A 24,480-nucleotide genomic window follows, 5' to 3' on the forward strand; every position below is an offset into this window, starting at 1 on the left:
ACCATTCAGATCATCAGCAATCGTAAGAAACCAAAAAGATAATATAAAACGTTATTTTTATTATTTTGTTATATATAGTTTTTTTTTATATAAAACTCAAAAATGTGTAAACAATAAATTCATAAAAACACATCCGTAATGTACATCAAATATTCAAAATGAATTACAATTATGTTTAAAAAAACAATCTAAAAAACTGAAATGATTATTGGAAACAGAAGACCCTATCTTATTGCATTGGCACACCAAGTCTTACAACCAGGTAGTTCGAGGTCAACCCAATTTCATATTGTCCTTTATCTTAATGACCCCAGGGGATGCTTGGGTGCTCAAGTGACAGAAAGCAACGCGTTTCGGTGGCACAATATGATTCGCCACCTTCTTCAGGCTTAATGGTATCAATCAGTGTTTCCCCATACAAATCTAAAAATAATATATAAAGATACAATTAAAATACAATAATAAATGTTAATACTTGTGCTATAATACATCTAGTTCTTATAGTCATTCATTAAACCAATGCTAATATATATATATATATATATATACACATATATATATACACATATATACACACACAAAAAACACAATTGATTGTCCATACATATATTCAATCAATTTATATTACGATTTTGGTTTCTAGCTTGATGATTCAACAGCTATCCATACCACCATGTACCAAAAATCTGGTATCATGCATACACGCACACATACACATTACACAAGTACCCACCAGTTGTGAAACATGCCAACAACCAACAGGAGAACTGTTTCTTCCTCGGGTGCAATTGCTATTCACCTCCATGCCACCAATACAAAACAAAGGAGAAATGGCATATGTGTTCTCCCTACAGAGAGTAACGACAAAAATTCAAACATCATACTGTATTCTTATAATTATTATTTTTACTTTTTACTTTTATTGCCACTCAGAAAAAAATGTACCTTAATTTGTTCTTTCCTTGAGTTTGTAAAAGGGCAAACTAGGCGCGAAATTGCATCAACCTTTGCTAATTTCCTACAATTATGGTCAACAATATCCAAACAAATGGAAAATGTATTATTATTACCTCCAGCCCTTTCAAAAAATGCTCATCATTTTGTATAAAGAGAAAGGCTATCTACCTTCTTAGGACTTCTTTTGCACACCGCCACTGGAGCTGTGGCGAATAATCTTCTATTTAGTAAAAACGCCTCTTGATGGGTTAAAGAAAAACTCCTGCGGTAAAACCAGCTGCCTAAATGTAAAAAACATATATTGGCAATCCTAGTCATAGTTTTAATAAAACAATCATTAGCAAACAATCCTATCTTATCGTATATGTATTATTGTTTGCTCCATCCTCTTTGATTAAAAGAAGAGGACACTGAAAAGATGTACACGATATAACAACGTGCAATCTTTAAAGGGGCACCAATTTTGATCTGCCCTGTGTTGGAAATCGGTCAAACAAACACTTCACTTATTTTGAACGCCATTTTCCCATTTATATCCAGGTCGCTTAAGTCAAACTAATGTCGAGATAATGCGTGAAGGTGGTGAACTATCAATTAGAATATTAATCACGGTCTCTAACCCTTCCTTTAACTTTAGTTACTAAATATATTATCATAAAATCATTATTAGGGTTCCCCAACAATTAACTTGTTTAACTCATAATCGGGAAAGAAGGCAGTGAGGCTACAATTAATTTGATAGCAGGGATTAATAAAGGCAACAAGATTTATAATTTGCCTCACATCCAATATGATTCAAACAATAAAAGTTGATTTCAAAGCACCCAACATACAGTGCCCTCCTCATTGCTTCAAAGCCCCAACAAGAGCGCTAGCATAAAAGTACATTCTGGGAATCACCGGGACATAAAAAGTCTCCAGGCCTGCTCCAAATGCTTCCGCTGTAAACTGATAGTTACCGGCAAGCCGAATGCACCGCTTATAAATGGTCCTTCATTGCTTTCCGCTAATTAGAATCTTCATGGAAAAAGGCAGCAGACTGTTGCTAAAAAATATCCGCCATCTTGGCCTGGGCTCGAGATGGCTAGTGTCACTAAAGTCAAATAGTAACCGGCAAGCCGAGTGCACCGCTAACGAATGGTCCTTCGTTGCTTTCCGCTAATGTGAATCTTAGTGGAAAGAGACAGCAGACTATTGCTGAAAAGTACCCACCATCTTAGACTGGACTCGAGATGGCAGTCTTGCTAAAACCCATATTTAATTTATCGTGAACAACGAATTTATTGTAGTAGTATAAAATCCCAAAAATGTATGACCCCATCCTAAGAACACAAACTTAAGGAAATGTCAATAATAATAAAAGTGGAAGAATTCCAATGCTTAAGGCACTAGCCTCATCTGATTATAAACCGCCCACATTTGCGATGGACCCATATTGTGCACACAATTTTACCCTAATCCCTCATAGTAGCTCAAGATTACCATAAACACAAAGGTGTATTATAAAAAAACACATACTTGTGTTCTGTGCTAGGCGTCCATCGATCTACAAACATCTGATTGGTTTATTACACCCTTTCATCAATCTATTATAAAAATCTCATTGGGCTAAATCCAATAATGGTACATCCAACACTATATCCATGAACAACCTATGTTCGTCATAAAGTAAATAAATACATCTCTGTAGCTCAATGAAGTCAGTCTTCAAGCTTGTAGCCAGCAAAATACATTATAATAGAGAATATACCTTATTGGATGAGTTTATCCCATTCTTCTCGAGAATACAATCCTTGCCTAATGGTATCGAGGATTGATATATACCATTGTTCCCTAAACTTCCTTTTTTCCTCCATATTGCCACCTCTTTTATTCATGATGACCTTTTCCAGTATGTACCAACCAAAATCCGTTTCCTTGTGTCCCTTTTCCACAAAGAGTGCCACCAAAGGTGCATTTAGCTTTCTTGTTTTAATGGCAGACCTATGCTCCAAAAGGCGTATTCTCAGCTCACGGCTGGTTTCCCCTACATAGGCATATCCACAGGGGCATCTTATCAGATAAATGATATTCTTGCTGCGGCAATTATTTAAAGTGTGCGCAACAACCGTTCTACCATTATGTTTCAGTTCCTTCGCTACTATACATTGAGGACACAATGAACAACTACCACATCTAGTATTACCTTTAACCGTGGAATTTTCAATAGTCCTTTGTCTATGAAGAGGTTCCTCCCTATAAGTATGGACTAATTCATTGCGTAGGTTAGTATTTCTTTGATACGCAAACAGAGGTCTCTCAAATTTGGTATTTTCCTCATCATTCAAGATATTCCAGTGCCTATTTATCACGTTCTTAATCTTATTACTAATCTCATAAAACTGGCTAACAAATACTATTTTAGTCATCTTTTTGTCAATTTAGGGGCCTTCAAACATCACCTCCCTATTGTAAAACCTAGCTCTTTTAAAAGAATGTGATATTAGTTTCTTGGGATATCCCCTATCTTTTAATTGTTTATAAAAATTGTTCAGCTCCGTACAGTTTCTTCTGAGAGGGAGGAATTGACTAAATGGTATACTCTAAACCAGTGGAGGAAACCATTTCAGTTCCATCAGGCTGCACAGCCCCGAAATAATTTGAATCAAATGAATCAATTTCATGTGCTTTTTTATCCTATTTTTCTTCATTGTTTTCTTCATTATTTTCACCATACTTTTGTATCAATTTCTCTTAACTCATGTTCAATTCATTTTATCCAATCATAACTCGACGTCGATGTTCACAAAAACACAGGAGTGTGAAGTGGGTTTCACATGCCATGATTTTAATCCAATAACCCAATGCATTTCGGGAAATACATTCCCTTCTTCAGGGGTATCTACAAATACAAATGTATGTTACGTTTTAATTTTCTTCATAAGCTTAAAAGAACATTTGTTTGATAAGACACTTTCACAAGATTTTTTAAAATAACCAAATTCATCGGTTCTGGACTGTAATCTTATCTACTAAAACATTTGTGAATTAATTTCCCCGGAGCCACTAACATATTGCATCCAAACTATTAGAACCCATCCTTAATCACACAACTATAACCCAGCGCATTATCTCCCAATTGTTTTACCCTCTCGGTATGCCTAAAAACGATATAACTATTGCCATAAGTGTAAATACTGATATTTACTCATGTAAGCTTACCATAGCCTGCTGGTCAACCCGTCGTCTTAAAATAATAAATTTCGTCCTTTCATTTCCCAGCATGCAAAAGCACTTAAATCACGTTCGTGTACGAGTTCAAACACTTTATACTGAAACATCCTTAGTTGCCTTCCTTTCCTTGTTTCACATCACCTAGCAATTAACTACACGTGTGTACACCGGAAATCTAAATCGATAATGACAAAGGACTAACCAAGCTGCGCTTCAACGGTTATTTAAATCGGACTCACTACATCTCCCAGAATGCCTTTTGTTTTAACCCCCCTCCATACACTAATTCACATTACTCCATTTTATCAAACAACTCCTTTCACAGTCCTTTCATAAGATAGTTCATCCTTATCAAAATCTTCGTAATGATTTCTTGTGTAAAATGCTTCCCTCTTCATAATGGTATGATACGGAAGGAAACCCGAACTCCTGAGCCTTTAACCATCTGTACCGCTGCTTTGGTATTAATCTTTCTTCCTGCTTCTGATAACTTCCTTTATTCTCCTTGTAATCCTGGGTGCAATCTCAGTTGAGACGAAAAAATTCATGCAATGAGATATGTGGAGTGAGATGCACACCTTGTAATCCGTGTTGTAAACTTTCTTTAATTAAGTTTTCTTTGGTCATTTAAATTTTGCAAGTGTGCAATACCTGCTCCGCGCTTCGTCTCGTTGCGCTGCAACATAACTAAACCAGTGGAGGAAACCATTTCAGTTCCATCAGGCTGGTATACTCTGCCAGGAAGGAGGACTGCTGTGCTGCTGAAGGACTGGCACTCTGCTGGACTGCTGCTCTCAAAAGAACTGCTTTTCTGCTGTGCTGACCTGCTGACCTCCTTGCCTGGTTGAGAAGGACTTGGACCCACATAATTTGAACCCAGAACTAAAGTGACTCCAATGGCTTACTACAGCACCTTGTCTCTGCCACGTGTGAGTCTTGCCCTACCAAGTGGTGACAACCCAGTCCTGGACCCTTGGAAGTGGGTATAAAATGCTGTTCCAGCAGAAATCCACGCATCATCGGCACTGCACTGCTCGGAACTGGTGCATTTCTATAGACAACGACGCATCGCCGTGAGGACAGAGTACCTTGTATCGCTGACTGCGTGGCATATTACCTCCATTCCCAGCGTATCCTCGAGTTTGAGTGGCTCCGAGCCGATGTCTATATGCCAATAATGTCACTACTGTAGCATTGCACAGAGTCCGCCATCGGTAGTACACAGCATCTTAGAGCTGCCTCCCAGGTCATGTTACTGTCCATTTGTATCCCTGGACCTCATCGGTCGGGGGCAGTTGGGAGGGACTGCTGCCGTCCTCCCAATAATGTCACTATTGGGGCATTGCACAGTGAGCCATCTGTAGTGCACAGCATGGTAGAGCTGCCTCCCAGGTCATGTTACTGTCCATTTGTATCCCTGGACCTCATCGGTCGGGGGCAGTTGGGAGGGACTGCTGCCGTCCTCCCAATAATGTCACTACTGGGGCATTGCACAGTGAGCCATCTGTAGTGCACAGCATGTTAGAGCTGCCTCCCAGGTCAGGTTACTGTTCATTTGTATCCCTGGACCTCATCGGTCGGGGGCAGTTGGGAGGGACTGCTGCCGTCCTCCCAATAATGTCACTACTGGGGCATTGCACAGTGAGCCATCTGTAGTGCACAGCATGTAAGAGCTGCCTCCCAGGTCAGGTTACTGTCCATTTGTATCCCTGGACCTCATCGGTCGGGGCAGTTGGGAGGGACTGCTGCCGTCCTCCCAATAATGTCACTACTGGGGCATTGCACAGTGAGCCATCTGTAGTGCACAGCATGTTAGAGCTGCCTCCCAGGTCAGGTTACTGTCCATTTGAATCCCTGGACCTCATCGGTCGGGGGCAGTTGGGAGGGACTGCTGCCGTCCTCCCAATAATGTCACTACTGGGGCATTGCACAGAGTCCGCCATCTGTAGTGCACAGCATCTTAGAGCTGCCTCCCATGTCATGTTAGCGTCCATTTGAATCCCTGGACCTCATCGGTCGTGGGCAGCTGGGAGGGACTGCTGCCGTCCTCCCAATAATGTCACTATTGGGGCATTGCACAGAGTCCGCCATCTGTAGTGCACAGCATGTTAGAGCTGCCTCCCAGGTCATGTTAGCGTCCATTTGAATCCCTGGACCTCATCGGTCGGGGGCAGTTGGGAGGGACTGCTGCCGTCCTCCCAATAATGTCTCTACTGGGGCATTGCACAGTGAGCCATCTGTAGTGCACAGCATGTTAGAGCTGCTTCCCAGGTCATGTTACTGTCCATTTGTATCCCTGGACCTCATCGGTCGGGGGCAGCTGGGAGGGACTGCTGCCGTCCTCCCAATAATGTCACTACTGGGGCATTGCACAGTGAGCCATCTGTAGTGCACAGCATGTTAGAGCTGCTTCCCAGGTCATGTTAGCGTCCATTTGAATCCCTGGACCTCATCGGTCGGGGGCAGTTGGGAGGGACTGCTGCCGTCCTCCCAATAATGTCACTATTGGGGCAGTTTTTCGTGTGTTTTTTCCACCTGGTTTCACCTGCCTGTTTAGCAGTTGTTTCTGTCGGACCTTTGCAGGTGCAGCACAAACGTCCGACATGGGTTCGGTCATGTGAACGGACTCGCTGGTCTAGAACCCGACTGGTAATAATAGCCGGAAGTATCAAAGAGCGTGTGCGAGGCTGTGCCTCAAGCAAGCCCGCACATTCCGGGTACCAACACGAGGCGGTGTGTGAAGCGCCGCCAACAAATTAACTGTGGTTTGCTGATGACTAAAAGAGTAAACACTCGCTGCATGAGCGCCAGAAGCAGCTAAGCGTTGAGTAAACGCGGCAGAAGACGCTTTGCCAATGTAATCGGTCGGAATGTCAGATGAGAGGAAGAGCGACAGAGAATATTGTCTTTGTATTCAACTTCTGAAACACAGGGTTATTCAAAGTAAATAATACAAAATAAACAGGGCTTAACATAAACTGTCTGTCACTTCAGACAGCGTTTCTTATTTTACAAAGTTGCTCAACTCTCGGTCAAAGTCGCTGCGGAGCCTGAAGCGCCATCTCGTTCATCAGCTGGCCTGCCCAAGTGAGGCGTTTCAATCCGTTGCCATCATGCAGAGCAGCATTGCCGATCAATATTTAAGTGCTCTCAGTTACCACCTTCCTGTCTCCAGCTCACCACTTCCTGAATGTCATCCAATGGCATCTGACAGCGCTCTTCGTTTTGGAAGCCGAGCAAGCTGTTTGTGTTTGTTTATGGGTTTTGTGTGGCGCCAACATGCTGCTGTACAGCTACTTCAGACACTGCACACATACAGAAAACAAAAAAACACAAAGACTGTCCCCGTGAAGAAAGCGAGCACTGTAGACTTTTGAAGAGTCTTTCTTTCCTGCTCAACGCTTTCCCAGCTAGTGGATTTCACTCAATAAACATTTGGATTTTGCTTGAGAGTTCATTTCCACCCGTGCGTTTGCCTGTCTTCTCATGCGTCCTGAACACTTTGAAGTACTGACATGCTTCTACCAGGCAACCCCTGTTGGGTACCCGTGGGAGGGAGGGAGGGTGGCAGTGGCCAGAAGCACGTCCCTTACCCTAAGACTAAAGGCTGATCATCAGACCTAAGAGTGACCCACCTAGTCTTCCCTCCCAATGCTGCTGAGCTTTAATGATGAATACGTTGATCGCTTGCAATAAGTTAAAGTTTGTTACCCAATGTTTTAGCAATTTACCTTTTGGTGCAGTAGGAGTAGAAGCTTCACAAACGTAAGCAGAAAATTAAAGGGAATGAGCGGTCAAGACTTAATGTATGAAAAGGTTGGGATGCCAAATTTGGCACTACTTGTGGTAGAGATATCACGGTATCCAGTTTGGAATGGGAAAGTGCTTCAAACCACTCATTCAGCAACGCAGTTGTACATGGATATGGAGGCTGCCAATCTAGGGCTCACCCTGACCAAGATATTGATTTGTGGACCCTTAATCACTTTAGAATAGAGTTCAAGATGAGAGCATTTCAAACACCAGACTAGAGAGTTTAAGCTCAGACTGCAAAATCTCGAAGACACGTCAACAAGGCCTTGAGTGCCCCCTAGTTTCAAGCACAGAGACGTTTGTACTGAAATGCTGCAGATACAGAATGTGCGGTGTCAGTGACATCTTAAGGGTTTTATCTGATAGAGACCACTAGCCACAGATTCCTTCATGTAGAATTATCCCCAGGCGTGAGACTGGATCCGGAAACTTTTTGCCACAGCATCCCTGCGCGCCGGGGGTGGGGTGACACCACCCGACCCCGGCCAGGCGTTGTCTGCGTACGTGACGTCAGCAAGGTCACATATGACCCGCCCTGGCGCGCCCACGTCAGTTTTTTCCTTTTCCGTGTGCAACGTGGATCCGTTCCTTGCTGCGGGCCTGTTTAAGGCCCTCTGTCTTCGATTCTTTTTTGGTAGAAACAGTGTGCGAATGCCTTCGGGCTTTAAATCTTGCACATTTTGTGGGCGTCTTATGTCGGCGACAGACCCACACCTCATTTGCATGTGGTGTTTGGGGGAGGATCACGGCTCCTCAGATTGTGCGGTGTGCCAAAAGTTGAAGCCAAAGTCGCGGCGGGAGCGCCACATGAAACTTCTCTCGGCGCGTCTCTCCAGGTCGACGTCCTCCCCTCGGTCTGCTTTGGTGGACGGCTTCAGGTCTGGCTGTGGCCGTCGTCCTCGCCTTTCTCCGATGTCACGTGAGCGTCGCTCCCCGGTGGGTAAGTGTCGCTGTTCGTCCGCGGGTGATGCGGCCTCGCGTGTCGTCCTATCCACCGTTTCCCAGTGTTGGGGCATCAAGAGTCCAGATGGTGAATTATGCGGCGGCTTTGCAGGCCTCGCTGGCTTCTCCTCCTCCTTCCCCTCCTGGGGCGTCGACGGATCCCTCGCCTTGCGCAGGGCCCTCCGCGGCGCCGCTGGTGGCATCCGACCCTGGCGCCGACTGGGTCGGATCCAGGCTTGGAGGATGTGGTGCTGTTGGGGTGCGGCTCCTCAGAGGCACCTCCTTCAGGCCACGGCGTCTCTGCCTCGCCGCAAACTCCTGCAGGGGTCCCTGCGGTGTTGCGGGAGGTCGCCGGGGCTCGGGTCGCTTCCCCGAGCCCCGCTCGGTACCTTGGCAGGGTGGTCCTGTCTAAGGCTGAGGTGATGCCGCTACGGAGCCGGCAGCAGCTGGAGCATGCGGAGCCACAGGGGTCAGTGGACCCTTCTCGCTCCGGGTCGAGGTCGGTCCCTCTCCGGTCCTCTCTCGTACCTCCTCGCAGGCGGCTGCCTCGTTGGAAGGCGAGTCAGAGGTTGCATCGTCCCTGGTGCCGCCACAGGGGTTGCCGAGCGACCTTCGCCTTCTTCTGGGCCGTGGCCGGAGGTGGGCTTCGTGCCCCTCCCCGGGCCTATCCCGTTCCCCCATGCAGGTGTTTGCCTCGGCGGGGTTCGGGCCGGCGCCGTCCCGGCACCGCTCCGGGCCCGGTGCGGCTCCAGCTCTACTCTGGTCCCCGCTCTGGTCTCCGGTGCGGGGTGACTTGGAAGTCCCTTGCCCGGCGACGCCGGATGGCGCTGGTGGCCTGCCTCAGGCAGTGGACTCTACGGCTCCGCGCAGGGGTCATACCACGGATTCGTCTTCGGACGCTCCTTCTTCTCCTGAGGCAGGCTGCATATTGGTATCTTCCTCCCCGGAGACTGGTCGCCGTGTGGTGTCCTCACCGGCGTCGAAGGGTGGCTCCATGCCCTTCCTGGGACAGGGGTGTTGGTCGGAAGAGCGGCAGGTCCCTCATTCTTCGGCTCCTCCTGACTTCCAGATCTGGCCCTTGCCCGCCCCGCTTGGCCTCTGGGACGGCCGCCTTAGTTTGCAGCCGTCGCCCAAAGAGGAGCTACTTTCTCCACCGCGGGGCCCTACGGATGCGGGTGCGGCCTTTGCTCATGCGGTGCCCACAGCTGTGGGCATCCTACGCATGGGTGACTCGGTGGCTCACTTTCCGGCGGACCATCTGTTGGAGGTCCTCCACCAGGGCTCTGGTGGGAGGGAAATTTTGCTTCCCTTTGAAGGTTCGCTCTTTTCTGCCTTGACGGGGACTTGGAGGCGTCCTGCCGCCGGGAACCCGGTGCCTCTGCATCGGCACCTTGCGACGCCGCGTGACCCGGTGTGCCTGTCCATTCACCCCTCGGCCGCCAGTCCCCTTCTGCGGGGGCTGCTTTTCCCTCCCTGCCGCCCCTGTTGGCTCCGCAGTCCAGAGAGGCCCGCTGGCTGGACACTTGGGGACGCAACATTTTCGCCTCGGCCAACACAGCTCTGCGGGCCCTTAACACCTTTTGTGTGCTGGCTATGGCCTCCTCCTGTTTGTGGGACTTGGCTGAGTCTCTGGGGTCTGCAGCGTCCCAGGAGTCTGCTCAGGTGGATTTGCGACACCATGCCTTGGATGGCCGGGAGCTTGCGGCGTTTATTCTCCACTCTGCTCTGGACGTCTCTGAGGCGCTCGGCTGGGCCATGGCTTCCTCAGTCGCTCTCAGTCGCCATGCTTGGCTTCAGGACGGCGTCTTCCCCGAAAACATTCGGGAGAGGCTCATTGATCTCCCATTTGATGGCAGTCTGTTGTTTCATGCCCCGGCCGACTCAGCCATCCAGAGGCTCTTGGCAGGGCTCCCTCCCCTCCTCAGTCACTTCTGGGTTAGGGTTGCTTCTGGGCCTTCTTAGGCCGACGGTTATGGTTGTGGAATATGTTTTTCTTACCGTTACGTCCTTCCTCGGGACTTTGGCATTGTTGGCTGCTGGACGGCCCCTTTGTTGTGTGTAAGTTCTGCAGGAGTTGTTGCGCAGACTTGGCCCTGAGATTGGGCCTTCTGCTTTGCTTGGGCTGCTGTCAAGCCTGTAGCGGGGTGCTTGTTTTTCCCAGTGGTTATTTTGTTTCTTCCTCTGCTGTGGAAGTTCTTCCAAAGAGGGTTCCCATATATTGGGACTTCACATGCCCTGTGTGGGGTTATGGTAGCTGTCATATGGCTTGCGCTCTGCTGGAGGGTTTTGGTCGCCTTCGGGTACCGGTTCTCCATGGTGTTTACGTAGGTTGCTTTTGCTTCCTGAGGTTGTGCGCGCGGCCACTCGTGGTGGTGGCCCGGGCCTCTCCTCCTCTCCCGTTCGGCGGTCTGGGATGTCCCTGTGTTCCCCCTTGCTAGGCGTTGCCTACTTGGTCTTCCTAGGGCCTCGGGCTGTTCTTCTTGCTTCTGGCCTTGACTTCTGGCATTGTTCTGGCTAGCAGGCTGCTCTCCATCTGGAATGGGCTTGCCTTCTTCTCCTTGGTTTCCTTGGGCCCTCTAGGCTGCTTCTTCTTCTTCTGTCTTCCTTTCTTGGCTTTCGACGGAAGCTATGTTGCCTTGTGGGGGAGTGGGGTGCTTCGGCCTCTCCGTCCTTGCTCTTGGTTCCTCTGCTGTGAGCGTACGAGCCTCTTCAGCCTTCTTTCCCTCCTACGTCCCCTTGTTGGCCTGGCAGGGGCACGGTTCTACCTGCTCCACGGATCTGGTCCCCTGTGGGGTCCTCTGTTCTGCTTTGGCTGGTGGGGTCCTTTCGCAGACCCTCCTTCCCAGGGATTGCTTCTATCCTTGTTCTCCTTCCCCTCCCTTCCTTCCATTGCTATCCTCTGCTTGAGGGTCCTCTGGCCATGTCTTGCCCTTGTCCTTGTGGGTGGTTGCCCTCTAGGTTGGGGTGGCTTGGAGGTTTGTTGTCCCTGTATGTCTTGGGACTGGTCCCATTCCTTGCTCAGGATAAGGGGGGTGGGCTGCCTACGTGTGCCATGCCTGTTCTTCTCTTCAGGGCACAGGGATGGGAGGTTGTCTATGTGCGGGCAGGGCGGCTGCGCAGGTTTCTACTTGTTCTTCTTTTTTCTTTCCCTGCCCTTGGGATCTGCAGTGTTGGCACTACCCTGGTGGTGGTGTTAGTTACCGTTTCTTTCCAAATTTTCTGTTCTTTCCACACTGTTTCCATGTTCCCACAGTTTTTATCTGGGGGTTCTGCGTTGTGGTGCGGAAAAGTTCTTCGAAGAAAACTGACGTGGGCGTTCCGGGGCGGGTCTTATGTGACCTCGCTGACGTCACGTACGCGGACGACGCCTGGGCAGAGTCGCATTTGGCGTCGCCCTGCCCCCCGGCGCGCAGGGATGCTGTTGCAAAAAGTTTCCAGATACAGTCTCACGCCTGGGGATAATTCTACGTGAAGGAATCTGCGGCTAGAATCGTCTCTACCAGATACATTGTTACCGAAGGTAAGTAACTCGTACTTTAGGACCCAGGGCTAGGTATGTTTTAAGTTCTCCATTCTGCACAACTTTGATTTTATTTCCAATTTACCATAGTAATGGCAAACTATATTGAATTATAATTTTAACTTTAAGAAACAGGGCGCGCAAGAACAGCCAAAAGCTCAAGATGCCCACTATCCGCCTATCAAATAGTAAGCAAGTAGTAACAAAATACATAGCTAGATAAAGCCATTTCCTTTTGCAGTTGCAAATCAAATTTTTTGTCTTGCAACTATATTGTACATGAAATGTAGTTTCTAACCAGTCACTTCCTCCGATTGTAGGAAACAAACACACAGTGAAGGTGACTTAGTGGCTATTTAGTTGGTTAACGCCTAATATAATAAGATACGCATTTTGCACTTGAAATTGTAGCATTAATTGCCACATATTCACAGTCAGAAGTCAATACCATTTTTATAAGTGTCATTGTAGCAACAGTGAAAATCCAAGCCTTGCCCTGGAGATTTTCCCCATTCCATCGGGGGAAATCTAATCATTTTCTTCGAAATATTGTTTCCCTGAATTGTCCCTCTCCTCATCTTTTTAGGTGTATACCTCTCTGGCGTGACAATAACCTCTTATTTTTCTTAGTAATAGAAATAGGATGGAGTAGGAGGCTGGGGAAAAATTAAGCGGTAACAGCTGCATAATAAGAGGGTTGGTGTAAAGGGCAAGGGGTGGTAAGAGGGTGAGATATTTGCAGAGGAGAGATATAGAAGATGAAGAGAAAAAGTTGAGGTAGCAAGAAACAATGTTTTAGAGGCAGAAAGACGTGGGTAGGCAACGAGAGATAGATAGGTACAATTTTAGACCATGGTACGGATAGGGAGGTGGAAATTTGGGAAGAGCGAGATGGATGGACACAAAGTGAGGTGAAAGGTAAGGTAAACAGATAGGGGAGTGAAAGCGAAGTAGTGCAGACATAAATGACAGAATGAATTGTGAGATAGAAGGAAAAATGAGACGGGAGGGATAGAACAAGAAAGTGGTGACGCAGGGAGAAAGGAAGAGTGATAAGTGAAGGTAGAAATGGAGAAGAGGCATAGAGAAAAGTTAGGTAAAGAAAGAAGACATTGGTAAAGAAGAGAAGTTGAGGTTGATACAGAGGTAAAGGGTGAGGTAAAGAGAGGGCATGTGTTGTAGTGTTCTAGTATGTGCATGTCTCTGTCATAACATGTCCAAAAGGGAAGCACCATATCAGACATCCTCCCTTCCACACTTGCTCTGTGCTGGGCCAGATGACCTTGTAATGTTGCTCACTACACGTAGCTTTCGGACAGCGGAATGGAAGGTTTACTCTCCGCTGTATTTCTGATATTTTTGTTGGCGTGATTAATGCTGCCCTGCTTCTGAAATAATGCACACTCTGTAGCTATTAGACCGATCCAAGTATTCGTTTTCTTGAACCTAAGCCTTGCATATACACACTCTAATGAGTTAGTATGTTCATGCTTGCCATACAACTAGACCTGATTAATATGTAACTAGGATGCATGTGTCATCAGAACAGCCCTGCCACATACGTCACCAGTCTCATGCTGAACTATGTGCCCTCTTCCACCTCACAATAATAGGTTGCTCTGCTGATAAAGAACTGATCTAGGAGTATGTGGTACAGATTAATTCGCCCTCACTACAAAGTGCTCTTGCCACAAGGCTGTGCAGGCGGTTTCGCCTGCTGTCACCAAGTTCAAAGGGTTGTTTGTGCCTGTTACTTTTGCTGGTAGCACGTGGAGACGACTGTAGTCACGAACACGTTTTAGAGTTTTGTAGACTGCTAGTGAAAATAGTGAGCTAAGAATCATAGAACACCACCATTTACAAAGAGGGGAGGTATGCACATTTTTCCTGTTGTGCCACATCCCTTTCGTTTCTTTATTCCTAGCATCCTCAACCCATTTAGTTTCGTTGTTAAGACTTACGACTGCTATTTCAGCAGTTTGAAATTATAGTGCAAAACACCAGGACGTGGCAATATTATAGCGCGCTACACAATTGAGAATTGACAATATACAAATCTACATTTATACTCTAATAATTCGGCATCTTGTGGATTTACCAACATTTCGAAGTTCGCTTTCCTCTGTTGATTGCAGAAGCTCTTTTATTCGCTTAAAAATATTACAAGCTAGTGCAGCCCTCCTACCACTTCCCACATTCCTCTCCAAGTCGATCCCAGTCCCCCCTTCAGTTTGTTCCTCTAGTTTGCCAACTCAGATTTCGATGCTTGCTTTCTATAACAGAAGTGTTTCTTCTCCTCAAGTGTTCAAAGCAGGGTAGACTTTATCTTTCTCCATTTTTGATGCTTTCAGACTTCGGGTGGCCGTTGGTTCGTCCCTCTTCTGACCCCCTCGCTGTCTGGTTTTCTGCTGATAGGAGTCACTTGCATACTGGCCACATTCTCTCTTTGGGATTTCTATTCACAATATCATGAAGCTGAGCGGGATGAGATGATATAGTTAGTAAACTGAGGGATACAGTGAAACAGTAATTTTGGTCCGGTACATCTGCTTCATAGCTGCGAGTTTACTTCTGGAGAAATCTCACACTCAAATCTTTTCAGGGACATCAGTTGCCACTCGTCCTCTGTCAGAACAACTTTACTTGTGTGAGTCCAAAAGCTGCTCTGAACTACCGTGTGAATAACAGCAGTACGTGAACCGGTTGAGCTGTTTTTCTGTGTAAAAGACATTGGAAACCAAAATGTGGGTAGATTTATTCATGTTTCAGATATAATAATAATAATATTGTTCTGTACAACTCACCCAGCGTTTCACGTGACTGTATATCTGTGATGCAGTTTTCAGGTTCATGTGCAGTCGAAGTAAGAACTCAGCACATACATTTGTGAATGCAGCTAGAGGCACCTAACCTGTGATAAATATGTTAATTAAAAGCTAATAGTATAATCAGATTAGAATATTGCGGTGGTTATACAGGCCAACATAAGAACAGCTGCCCTTTAGTGTCATTCATGGCATTGAGGCAAAGGAGAGGTAATTACAGCAAAGTGTAACTTAAAAAAGCAATAAAGCACTTTCAAACTGTAATGCCCCTGTGTAGGGAGCAGTTCATACTTTTAAATGTAGTTAATATGAAAACGACACAAATGAATGCATTGTTCAGTGCAGCCATTGTCTCTTTGGATTACATGAATAAGAGACGGACACTGCAGACCATTAAACTTCTGACCCCTGCTGTATCAAACTCCACTAACCAAGAGGAGAAAATGGAACAGTTGGAGGTATTTTTGGATCCATGGTGCTCTCTTGTTTCTCGACTCTTCTACAGTGTGAGCATCAAAAATACAGCCCATGCACTCAGCGGGTGAGGTGGTGTGGCTTCAGTATTCAATGGTAAACCTTACCTGTTGACTGTACGTCCTTCAGTCATCAAAAAGTAGAATATTTATCCTTTCTTCCATAATTATACAGTCAAGACAAAAGTGAGTGAAAGTGTAAGGTGCTCATTGGGAGGTGCCCCTCTGGCCGCCCTCTCTGAGAAACATCCACATACACGGGCCCGTGTTACCTCCTCGGACTACATGTCTGAGGAGTGAGGATTGGTGCACCAACCAGTGCTAAATGGATTACTACCCCCTGCCTCAGTAATCACGTCACACAGGATATATAGTATGTGTTGTTTGTCTGCCTCAGACCCTCTTAAACTTTTGTTTTATTCCAGTCTGCTGCTTGGAATAGATGAACCATTGAAACTGAATATCAGTGAAACCGTGTAAATAAAAGGCGGTGATCAACTTGGATTCGGAAAGTGAAAAAGTACTTTTAGATTAAAAGACTACTTTGCTTCTGTCTCATCCAATTTCACTGAAGGAAGAATGCAAACATAAAAGATAAATATTCATAGAATATATTTGCACCATTTAAGAGTTTAAACGTTAGTTTCACACGCTTTGATTGGTCATTGATACACTTATGTAATAAAAAATGAACACAAACATAAACGCTACATCCTACCCTTTTCACACATTCACACTTAGAGTGCTCTACAAAAGCCAGACCTATTACCTTTGTCAATGCTTGATTCAATGGGTTACATAGTTTTTCACCTCGTGGACTAATTGCAGGTGGTATTGATACATAAAGAGAACATGCATTACGAATGACTAGTACTGCAGCATTCTATTGTATGCCTATTTGATATTTTATCACTAAGTGAAAATATTTACTGTTTCCATGTCTATTTTTCTGTTATAGTTGTAGGTAAGTGAGTGTATACTGTCTGGAATTCCGGTAACAAATAGGGTCAGGACCCAAGCCAGTGATTGGCACTTCCCCCTCAAGGTGGCTACACCCAAGAACCACTGAGTTAAACAGCTTAGTAGAGGTATAGAGGGAGATGTAGCAATGTAATCCAAAACACATTCTAAGTTTTTTGTGTTTATCAGCTGATTTAACCGGTTTGCAACTTGCGCTGGCTGATCTCCATTCCTTAGGACCGCAGAGACTGTTAGAAGAAACTTTCTCAAGTCACATGACCTTTAACAAGACTCTCTGCCTAGAAAAAGCCCATGGCCTATTGGCCCCACGGGCGAAACATGTGTCGGCTGTTGTCTTTTTGTCTTGGCTCATGGAATCTGTTTCAAATAAATAAACACAAAAACCGTAGAATGCTTTTTGAATTACAACGCTACAGGAAACGTTAATTGAAATTTTATTTGGGCACTACATTCTCCTCTATACCTCTATTTTTATATAATATCTGTACCATAGAATATGAATACTACGAGTTTCACTTTCATGAGATTTGTAGTTGTTGCGAGTCATATTAATTTGTGAAAAATGTTTCTATCCATTAAGCAGCTCTGCATGCTAGTGTTGTACAAAGTTTGACTTTGCCTAATGTATTTAAAAATGTTCTTTGAATCCCTGCAGGTCACTATGTAACACAGTCAACGTTTACTACTTGGTGTGCTCCAACTGCAAAGAGGCCTGCAGCTACGTCCTCTTCAGTAGCAAGATCACGTTTTTAATGGATCTGCTGATACATCAGCTAACGGTAAGCAGTGTTCGGTAAATGCACTAGTTAAGTTCAGTGTGGTTGGCCATCTCCACATTAGACTGGCGTTAAAATTATGTGAAGTGAATTTTCCTGCCTCCTCAGTACTTTAAAATGAACATCGACTGATGGCCCACCATCACCTAAATTCTGCATAATACTTGTGTGGCAGTGCCAATTTATGAATTCTTTGTTTGAAATGTGTTTTGTGCCAACATGCCGCTTGTTGAGTATTTTGAGCTCTTTAGAGACACTCAGCTTGTAAAGCTATGAAACGAGAACCCTAAGCAATACAGCATCAAGTTTGAGCAGTATCTATAAATCTTTAGGCTTATGGCCTGCATCTCGTGCTCTGGTTTCTTATTTCTGAAAGCCTGAAAAGTATTAAAAAAATATTTATGGCAGAAAAGACCAGAGACACATCTAGTCTGAGAATTTCTATTGCAACGGCCAAGGGCCTACACTCACCCTACTTTGGGAATTGTATGCTTTATATATTTCTGTTGCTAAACTGCTCATCACTTTCAAGTATCGCAAAATCCTACGCTTAAGCTTTAGTCAAAGTGCGGCCAGTTTCGAGGAGAGTACTGCTCTCTACACCATGGTCATTCTTCCTGCATCCTGACAAGCAACTGCCTGTCACATTGGAGAGATGATCTATAAAATAGGAGGGTAGCCAGCCCTCTGTTTTGGCAAACAGGCTTCCCAGGCGTTTCACTCAAGGGTTCCTACAATCTGTTATTAAGGGGATGCAGATCTAGTCGTTCTTCTCCCAGAAACCCTTACTACGTTTGTAGCAAAATTAATACATTAGTGACAGCCTCCTTAGCACCACCCTTTCTTTACCCGTCTTCATCTATATACTTTGCCGTATGAAGCCAAGGAAGACCATTGTTCTTCTCTCTGGATTTGCACATTTTGTGTCTAAAAGACACTGTCTGTTGCTCTCTGACTGTTAATAACATGGTTCTTTGTCTGCTTAATGCTTTAACGCCATGCAACAACATATGTTCCTTCTTAGTCCCTAGGAATACTGAAAGAACACTACATTCTGTGGTTGTGGCCATGTAGTGAAGCTCCTTTGCATCTCTTGGTTTTCTTGCTTGTCTTTAGTATTTGCTTTGTTACTTACCATGTATCCACATCTGAATTATAGCAGTCTAAAGAGATCCTGAAATATCTTGTGGATGGTTAAAGTATTTAGTAGTTGTGTACTGAATTGAGTTAAGAAAATGTGCATGCACGAAGAGATTAAATAACTGCTGACTTTGTCCGATATCATAGATTATTTTAAAGAAGATAATGGGTATTAGTATTATAGCCAGAATTACAGAGATAGGACTATAGGGGGCTACATCATTCCATAGTAACCCAGGAGTACTTTGAACCATGCTTAAAGGTAGGAAGCTCAAAACTCGTGGCAGAAATTATTTTGTTTTTAGCTGGAAAGCCTCAAGGGACAATGGAAGTGAGTAAGATATTGTCTAATCAGATAGTTCAGCCAGAGTGCACTTAGTGTTCCTAACAGATATACCTACCATAGCTTGTGTATCCCCAAACACTGGTCTTGTAACGCAGTAACTGAAAGAAACACATTAGTTATAGATTCCTTACCTTAGAATTACCCCCAGGCGTCAGACTGGATCCGGAAAGTTTTTTCGTCAGCAGTACCTCTGCGCGTCAGAAGGTGGCGTCGGTCGGCTCCGCGTTCCCCATTGTGGTCGCCGGAATGACGTCGCGGCAGCTACTTATTCGCCGCCCTCGCGCGCTGACGTCAGTTCTTTCTTTCCTCCACGCCAGCTAGCGCAGATCCGTGAATAGCGGTACCCTAGTCATTTTTTTACTAAGTTTTTCTTGACTTTTGTCGACGTCTTGTTTCGAGTCTTCGACTCCGAACAGGTGCACGAGGTATGCCCGGTTTTAAGACCTGCAGTTCCTGTACCCGCTTGATGTCGGTGATGGCTCCGCACCGCGTGTGCCTCTTTTGCCTGGAGCGCGACCACGACCCCAAGTCGTGCTCCGACTGCCAGTTGTTGATGCCGAAGGCTTAGCGGGAGCGGTCCTGAAAGCTGCTTGAACGACGGCAGTCGGCTCCACGCCATTTGAGGTCCCGGTCGAGAGGACCAGTCGCGGAGCCACCATCAGTCCGGCTCGATGTCATCGAAGTCTTCGCACTCTGGGTCGGGTAAGTTGAATCACAAAAAGAAGTCGAAGAAGCATCGTCGCTCTTCGCCTTCTCCTCGTCGGTCGGCTGACTCAACGAGGCGCGCGGGTGGTGCCACTCCTGCGGCTCCTCGCGCGGAGACTGAAGGGTCGACTCTGAGCTTCCCTCCCTTTCCGAGACCTGGAGCGACCCCTGCCCAGCTTCGTACGTTCTACGAGGCGATGCATGCCATCTTTGGTTGGACCGACCCCACATCGCGCCTTCAGGCCCCACGGAATCGGATCGGGGGGCCTAGGTCTTTGCTGCCGGCAGCTCTGGCCCCGGCGCCGCAGGCCCCCTTGGATCCAGGCCTGGATCCAGATCGGCGCCGGTTGACCTCATTGCTGCCTTCCAACGGCACCATTACCGTGCCTGTCGCCGGCTGGCCCCACGGCCGGCTTCGACCCCAGGCTCCTTCCTGACGTGGACACGGTGCCAGACAGGCGTTGATCGGTGCCGGGTAGGGTTTTTGTGCCCCCGTTCATTTCTGGGACCCATTTCCAACCACCAGAGGATGATGATGAGGAGGACTGGGCGGGGTCAGGTTACCCTTTAACTGATCAGCTAGGGTCTGAACAGGACTGGAGAGAGGAACTGGGGGATGCCAGTGGTCTTGACACTTCACCGACCTTGGCATGTTGTCTCCTCCTACCGTGGCTACAGGAGGAGGGAGCGTCATATGCTGTGGTGTTGCATAGGGCGGCTGAGGCTCTCAACCTCGAGCTTCCTTCGGTGGCGGTCAGGACTAACTTCCTGACTGAGGTGCTTCAACCGGCGGCGAGCTCTTCGGAGCCCCTGCTTCCGTTTAATGAGGCCCTCACTGACATCCTTTTGGGCACCTGTTCCAGGCCCCAACACGGGGGCTCCCATGGACAGTATGATCGCCCGACGTCACCGCCCGGCTCCGGGAGACCCCACTTTCCTCTCCCAACACCCCACCCCGAGAGCTTGGTGGTCTAAGCCTCCTCCTCCAAATTTGCCTTCCCTGCCGCTCCACCGGAAAGGGAATCCAAGAAGCTGGACCATCTCTTCCTCCAGCTTAGGGCTGTGGTCCATAAAGACCGCATGCCTCTTGGGCCGTTATTCGCACTCAGTGTGCGATACTGTGGCGCAAGTGCTGCCTTAGTGTCCGGAGGAGGCCTGGACAGTGCACTCCCAGGCTGTTGCTGCCGGGAGAGATGCAGCAAAATTTACGATCCATTGAGGGCTGGACACTGCCGACTCTCTGGGCAGGACTATTTCAACATCGGTAGTGCTTCGTCGCTACGCCTGGATGAGGTCCACTGGCTTTTCAGGGGATGTCCAGAACACCTTGATGGACATGCCCTTTGATGGCCATCGCGTGATTGGTGACAAAGCAGACAACGCCCTAGAGCGCTTCAAGGACTCACGGGCTACGGCCAAGTCCTTGGGCCTCTCCTCCCATCCGGCGCAGTCTGCATTTCGCCCCTTTCGTGGCTATGGAAGGGGTGCCTCGCTACGTCCCACCCTGGGCCACAGGCCACAGCAAGTTAACCAACCTTCATGCGGCCAGGGATGTGGGAACCAGCGTCGTGGTTCAGGGTGCCAGCGGGCGGGTCAGTCCACCACCCCTTCCTAGTCCGACCTTTCAGGCCAATCAAACGCCAGTGGGTGGCAGGATTCACCATCACCTCCCCCACTGGCGCACCATCACGTCGGACAGGTGGGTTTTGCAGATAGTACAAAGTGGCTACTCTCTCCTTTCGAGACTACCTCTCCAGCCATGCCACCTCGTTACCACAGCATGTCGGAGGATCATCTGGCGCTTCCCCAGCAGGAAGTTACGGCTCTCTTGGCCAAGGGAGTCACAGAGCGAGTACCTGTCCCAGAAGTAGGTTGTGGTTGCTACTCCCACTACTTTCTGGTTCTCAAGAAGGACAAGGGCCTGCGTCCTATCTTGGATCTCAGGGACGTCAATCGCTTCCTCCGAAAGGAGAATTTCAAAATGTTGATGCTTGCTCAGGTCTTGTCTGCCCTAGACCCGCAAAACTGGATGGTAGCGTTGGACTTTCAGGACGCTTATTTTAACATCCCTGTCCTGCCGGCCTACCAGCGTTACCTGCGGTTCACGGTAGACTACTAGCATTTTCAGTTTACCATGCTCCCCTTTGGCCTTACCAGCGCCCCTCAGGTGTTCACTAAAGTGATGGCAGTGGTCGCAGCTCATCTGTGCTGATCAGTGGTTTCAGTCATCCCCTATCTCGACGACTGGCTGTGGAAGGCGGGCTCGCCCCTGGCTGTCGTCTCCCACCTCCAGACTGCGGCCGACCTCCTGCTGGGGTTCTCCATCAACGTGCTGAAGTCACACCTGACCCCCTCTCAGAAGCTCCTTTTCATCGGAGCAGTTCTGGACACGACGCAGTTTCGGGTCTATCCTCCCGAACAGCGAGTCCGGGATTTTCGTTGTAGGAAGGTGGATATCTGACTATGGTTACCCCCAACTTTTTGCCTAGTGTCTAGCTGGTTTTTCGACTTAGTTGGCCTGAGATCCTGCCATTCAAGGTCTCAGGCTGCCTGCTCTCTCTTTAAAATGGACTCCATGTACCCTAGGTACATTCCCAATTGGTAAGGATCACCTTATTGGACCCTGTACAGTGTACCCTAGGTACCCAGGGCATAGGTGTACCCTAGGCCTCCCAGGGGCTGCAGCATGTATTATGCCACCCCTGGTCTGGCCTTCTAATCAGACACAACTGGCTGATCACTCAGCTGGGGCAAGGTCGTGTAATCACCCCTTGCTTAGATATAGTATACCTATATCTACCCTTAAAATAGACACATGTGTACCTATCAGCCACTCCTATGGCAGGCCTTAACAATCCTGGAGGCAGAGTGCTTGGTAACATGTGAGATGGTGCTCTGGCATGAGCTGAGCCTGTCTGCAGCTTTTGGAACCATGTCCTTATAGCTGTTCTATGTTATAGCCTACCATATACTCTTAAAGTGCCTTATAATCTTAAACGGTTATGGTAACTATGGTTTGGCTTTATCAAAACATGTCATGTAAGGTGTCTAACACTTTGGAATAATACCCCCATACCATTTCTGGTGATGAGGATATTATTCCCCCCTTCTAGAGGGAGAGACATGTTAAAATCCTACTTTGCTGTTTAACTCTAACCAAAGCCTCAGCATCACAAAATGGATGCTGCTGCCACAGACACAAGTCTGACCTCCTGCTGCTGGGAGTGATCCCGGCAAGGGAGGCTTGGACAATAGGTTTCCTGCTTGGGGAGGTGCTAGCACCTCCCCAGACAGACTTTAGTGTATTGGGGCAGGGAGGGCTGAAAGGAATGAGACATGCCTGGGGCACACAAGGTGTCCCATGCATAGTCCAGTTCAAACCGGTGCTGGGGCACTCCAGCCCCAGTCCTGGCGCGAAACTGGACAAAGGGAAGGGGGTGTAACCACCCCCTCCCAGGTCCCACCCATAAGGCGTGACCTAGCAGGCAACCCAGCCCCCCAGATTAGTATAAGAGTGGTAGCTGGGCCCCAGGAGATTAGATTAACCTGAATCTGCAACTTGAACAGAAACTCTGGACCTTCGACATTCGACGAAAGAAGAAGACTGAAGAATCTCCCTTGTGGCCAAGGAGTGGCTACCCTGTGCAAACAGGCACCATCAAGAGACTACCCTTTGCTTTGCTAAAGTTCTAAGAGGGACCGACTGCAGAGCCTTGACTTCCAGACTTCTCCGACCCTGATCCACATCCACAGCCGAGCTGAGATCCGTGGAGGCGACGAGAGACGTGGGACCGGCTACCTGGGAAAAGTGGCTAGTATCTTCAAGCGCAGCTTCTGAGGCACCCTCGAAGTTGTGCACTGGGGATTGAGAAGCCCCAACCCCAAGCACCATCTGCACCGAAGATCAGCCCCCCACACTCCACGAGTCCTGCGTGGGGCCCTTCTGCATTTTCCTGCTTGCCGCGTATGTCCGGTTGCTTGCCCGTTGGCTAGTGGCCTTTGTGACGACGCATCCAGAAATCTTCACCGCTGGTTTGGCTCCTCCAGACTGGCTCCTGCTTCTTTGCAAAAGAGAAGCACCACAGACCTTCCTGGTCTGCACCAGAAGCAAGTCCTCCGTTCTTCGTGGGTTCCGCTTGCCAAGGCTTGGTGAGTCCTAGTCCAACTTCGACGCCGCCGACAGCAAGAGCCTTCGTGGGACAGCTCGCCTCCTGGTCCTGGTCGTCCTCGACGTTCCCTGGTCCTCGTGGCTGCAGCGACAAGCTTCACCTTCACCTGCAATCTTCACGACATCGCCTGGTTCCTTCCTGGTTCCACGTGGTCACTGGCTAGTGACCTTGACTCTGTCCCTTCTGCTTGCAGGTCTCCTCTCTTCTTGATCCCAGCCTTGGGATCCACCGGACACTCTTCACTGACTGCCTGTCAGCACCTTTCCTTCAGGCATCCATAGAAGTCCACGACGAAACCCGACGCAAGTTCACACCTATGCACCCGCAGCCCGTGGGCTAGGTAACTTGGGTACTTCGGTGCTCACAAGGGTAGTGACTATCCTAGGGTCTAGTTTCCGAGTTTCGACTCTCTAGCTGCTTCAGAAGTGTCCTTAAACTGTTAATTTCTAAACTGTACTATTTCTATCGACTTTTACGCATTACGCGTGAGTGTTTCCACTCTGCACCTGAATCCCGTGGGCCTCCCACTTCCTAACTGTTGCTAGTGTAGTGTAGCCCCAGCGATTCCCTAGGCCTAGGCCTATCCTATTTCCGTGACAGTGGTCCTTATACCACTTACT

At 47.6% G+C, this 24,480-nt stretch overlaps 1 protein-coding gene and 1 long non-coding RNA gene across 4 annotated transcripts in view; one reads left to right on the plus strand and one right to left on the minus strand.

The window, feature by feature from the left end:
* Positions 1-24,480, plus strand: part of SCAPER (S-phase cyclin A associated protein in the ER) — a 3,109,515-nt gene that overhangs the window by 2,267,120 nt on the left and 817,915 nt on the right. For all 3 annotated transcript variants that reach the window (XM_085643688.1, XM_085643687.1, XM_085643686.1), the window contains exon 25: positions 17,380-17,503. In XM_085643688.1, the coding sequence (XP_085499814.1) occupies positions 17,380-17,503 (124 nt within the window). The remainder of the gene's footprint in view (positions 1-17,379; positions 17,504-24,480) is intronic.
* On the minus strand, positions 151-1,909 carry LOC146859943 (uncharacterized). Its single transcript, XR_014979071.1, has 5 exons — positions 1,844-1,909; positions 1,126-1,238; positions 946-1,018; positions 734-848; positions 151-423 (listed from the first exon to the last, which is right to left on the minus strand). It is a non-coding gene; the product is annotated as an uncharacterized LOC146859943 (long non-coding RNA).

Source organism: Triturus cristatus, chromosome 3_1, assembly GCF_964204655.1.
Source record: "Triturus cristatus chromosome 3_1, aTriCri1.1, whole genome shotgun sequence".
In the NCBI taxonomy this organism is placed as follows: Eukaryota; Metazoa; Chordata; class Amphibia; order Caudata; family Salamandridae; genus Triturus; species Triturus cristatus.